At 33.7% G+C, this 4,163-nt stretch overlaps 1 protein-coding gene across 1 annotated transcript; it reads left to right on the top strand.

Annotated features, from left to right (window-relative positions):
* The first annotated feature begins 900 nt into the window (after positions 1–900).
* LOC129572897 (cytochrome P450 4V2-like) lies at positions 901–3,468 on the top strand. Its single transcript, XM_055453010.1, has one exon. It carries the CDS (start codon positions 1,019–1,021, stop codon positions 2,510–2,512), a length of 1,494 nt encoding a protein of 497 aa, XP_055308985.1. The 5' UTR covers positions 901–1,018; the 3' UTR covers positions 2,513–3,468.
* Positions 3,469–4,163: the final 695 nt, after the last annotated feature.

Genomic DNA, 4,163 nt, shown 5'->3' with positions numbered 1-4,163 from the left:
TACATTCAATTGCGCACTTAGAAGTTTAAAACTGATGATTCAATTCTACGAATTTGTATCATTCTCCGAAAAAGTATCAGCAAATAATTATTACGCATTATTTGCAGCTTCAAATATAGTGCGAGACAGCATCGTGACGACAAAAAATTCACAACAAACAAATGAGATGAAAAATAAAACTGATTACATTTACGAGTTATTTAATATTTGTTTTTTGCCGTTAAAATGGTCGAGTACACGACGAATAAGAATAAACACTACTAACCGCATTGTACCGAACACAATCCCACTCCAAGTTGTGTATTGACAAAGACTCGGTTTCGAAAAGAAGCGAAAAAAAAATACCCGCGACCATTCACTCTAAAAGAAAAAGCCAACTTGAGAAGAGTGAGTGAAAGCATGCGACCGTTTGTGATGCAAACAAATTTGCGCATGATTGAACTACAACACAACATGCTTAGCATGTGTAAAAGAGATTCGTAATGTTTTCGAGTCACTTACCGAGTATTCAATTTAAAAATAGCACTCATGTTCAACGACGTACAAAAATCAACGACGTTTGTTATTTGAAAGCAGGAAAAAAAATCACATTGATGATGCTGAAGATTTGTGTATTGAATGAATGTTTGTTTATAAATTTAAAGCAGAAAAAAAAAGATTTGGTATTTGTCGAAAACTACCGAAACAATATTTACCGCCTTTTTACTCACATTGAATTAATATTTTTCATTTCATATTCAACGCAGCACTTGGATTTATACAAAAGATGTACGATGAATTTTGGGCTGAAGTGTTGGTTTCGGAGAGAAGAAAAACCAACAAAAAGACATCTTTTCGAGAGAAAAATAGCAACACTTTTGTGGTGTAGCTCAGTGGAAATCAGTCGTGTTTCGTTTTGTGTGAAGACAACATGGTTTTTTAGTTACGTTGAGTACGTTAGATAAATTGAGAGAAAAAGAAAGCGATCGGAAGGTATAAAAATTGAAATTGAAAATTTAATCTATTGAATAAAAACAAAATGATAAGTGACATTTTATCCACCGTTTCGTTGATAACAGTATTTGTTACAATAATTATTGAGTGTTGGAAAGTGTATCTAAATTGCACTAAGCTTAGAGCATTTTATCATATCAAAGGTTGGCCGATAATAGGCAAAGGCTTGGATTTATTTGGGAAAAATAATGAGCAAATTTTCGAAACGTTCGTCACCGAAACCGAAGAAATTTCATATACTTGGGTTGGTCCAATACGTCTCTTTCATGTGGCTCGGCCGGAAGATGTCCAAGCGATTTTAACTTCGGACAAGTGTTTGAAAAAAGCATTTCCGTATGAATTCTTGTACAATCGCACGGGTTTATTAACAGCAGAGCCGAGTACATGGAAATTGCATCGTCGAGCATTGAATCCAACGCTCGGTCCAAAAATGGTGAAAAGTTTTATGCCGATTTTCAACGAAAAATTCCAGAAAATGGCCGATTTAATGGAACGCCAGATTGGTAACAATGTTGATATGCACCAGATCATGTTTAGGGCATCAATTGACACAATTATGTGCGGTTCATTCGGTGTTAATTGGACCATGCAGAATAGACGAGGTGATGAAATCCATGATTTGATTATTTACATCATGCAAGACGTTCAGAAACGCATTCAACGAGTATGGCTTTGGAATCCAATCTATAAATTAACACAAGACTACAAAATGGAAATGTCGAAATTTCACGCGTTTTACCAGTTTGTTCGAACAGCATTGGAAAATAAGAGAATGGATTTAGCCGAAAAACTGGAGCACGGTGAAGACGAGCTCGCTATTGCCAAGCAGAACAACAATCAAAACTATTTACAAAAGTGTTTGCAATTGGAACTCGAACAAAAATGGACTAACGAAAATGTTTGCGAAGAAATGGACACGATTTTCGTGGCAAGTGTGGATACTTCAGCTACAATTTTATGTGGTATTTCGTTGATGTTAGCCATTCATCAAGAGTATCAAGAGCGTGTTGTCGACGAAATGCGTGAGATATTTGATGACGTGAACGAACCAGTGACCAATGATCACCTCTCTCGAATGACTTTTCTGGAACTTGTTATAAAAGAATCGATGAGATATTTTCCAATCGCACCGTTTATCGGGCGTGAATGTACAGCTGATTTCGAGATCAACGGCGGTGTCATTCCCAAAGGCTCACAAATTTTCCTAAATGTACTTCGAATGCATAAAAACCCCAAGTTCTTTGGCGAAAATGCACTTGAATTTTATCCAGAACGATTTTTACCGGAAAATTGCGCCGATTGGCACCCATATTTGTTTATACCATTTAGCGCTGGTGCACGGAATTGTATTGGAACACGTTATGCATGGACATCATTGAAAATCGCTCTGTCACATATTTTTAGACGTTTCAAACTCACCACGCACTTGAAGCTACATGAAGTGATTATCACACCTGAATTACTCCTGAAAATTGGCAATAAAAATGCCATTCGAATAGAGCAGCGAGAGTGGAAATGAAATTGATTTTAGTAGAATAATCGATGCAATTTTCACATTTATCATATTTATTTTATTTACTTGATTTCATTGGCATTTTTTTGTACTTGAGATATACTGGAAACGTTGAAACATTCCGAATCAAAACTTTTTCATTTGCACTGAGATTAGATGATCATATTGTTTGCAACTCCAACATTCTAATGGAAAAACATTGAATAATTTATCTTTTCTGATCTAGACGTAGATTCTAAGAAAACTTTTGTAAATAAAATATTTTCAAATGAAAACACGTCTCTGTTTGCAGTACCAACCTGAGTTCATAAATTCTATAATATAGTTTAAAATCTAATATTTATTGGAGGTGAACACTTAGATAGCTTCACATGTTTTGATCTAAAATATCTTTCTATAAAAAGTGATTGAACTCTGTTGACTTTGAAACCGTCGTTTACCAGCATAATGTAGACACCAATGCCTAATTTAAGCCGCAGTTGTAATTTGAAAAATGCAGTTGTGAATATCAGAAAATGCAGTTAAGATTATTCACTGAAGTATCAATTTTCAGTAGCAGCACAAACATATTTAAACAACATTTATTCAGAATTTCGGCTCGCTTCGCTCGCCATAATTTTTTTCTAACATTTTCACATAAATATAAGCACAATAAAAATGAGTATGGTGAATCAGTGTACAATCGCCGAAAAAAGAGCTGTTAATGATTAGATGATGAAATATACATGAAAATGTCAGGCGATACTTTTCTGGCGATTGTACAATGTACTCTCGTCATATTCATTTTCGTTTTGTTTACATAATTTCACCCTAGATTTCACCCGGCAATATTCTGTCAATTTTTCTATGTAAAACATGGAGTGTGAAATAGTAGAGCGCCACTACTGGAGAACGGCAGAATGCGAAAGAAAAAATTTCAAATTTGTTCGCGCTCAAATTCACTCCGTCATATTCATTCTTGTTTTGATGTCGAAACAGTGAAAAAAATAAAAAAAAAATAAAAAAAATAAATTTGAAATAAAATAAAATACAATTTAAATTGAATCCGCACATATTTTACATGTTTTGTTATTTGTCATATGATTTCGCAATATTTCATAATATTTCGTCACCATTATAGACCAAGAGCTGTTGAACAAAGTACTTACAATACAAGCTTCATGTCAGATAATGGAATTGTAGGTGCACATTAAGGCCAATATTCAAAATATCAATTTGTTTTATCTTCATTTGATACACATCACAATATCTGCACGCCGATAACAAGAATAAAAATCGCTTCACTTTTCGTTCAAGCTTTAAGGCAGATTTTTTGTTTACTGATAAATTCGTACAAGAATAATTCAAACACAAAAAATCTGCTCCAACCATTGTACACAACATTTTTTATTTCGCATCAAAGTCTCATTCAATTCAAAGAAGTGAGGTTATGTTGTAATCATGTCAAAATGGATAAAATGCATTACAAACACTATGATTCTTCCACGATTTTTCATACAAAAAATGCTATAAAGTTTAGTTTGGTCTGTAACTTTTCGAATTTGTTAAGAAATTTGAAATCTATTAAATGGTAATGTGGAAAAAATGTATTTCAATTAAATACGACCATCGGTGGAGTGAATTTTGTCAAACAAATGATAAATTTTCCGATTTTTCG

This window comes from Sitodiplosis mosellana, unplaced genomic scaffold (assembly GCF_009176505.1).
Source record: "Sitodiplosis mosellana isolate CC-2019 unplaced genomic scaffold, AAFC_SMos_1.0 Smas_scaffold_5712, whole genome shotgun sequence".
NCBI classification, from domain to species: domain Eukaryota; kingdom Metazoa; phylum Arthropoda; class Insecta; order Diptera; family Cecidomyiidae; genus Sitodiplosis; species Sitodiplosis mosellana.
The sequence above is the reverse complement of the archived record's forward strand: the minus strand, read 5'-3'. Positions and strand labels throughout refer to the sequence as shown.

Excerpts from the sequence above, each read along its gene's own strand:
- LOC129572897 (XM_055453010.1), top strand. The coding sequence starts at position 1,019 with ATGATAAGTGACATTTTATCCACCGTTTCGTTGATAACAGTATTTGTT.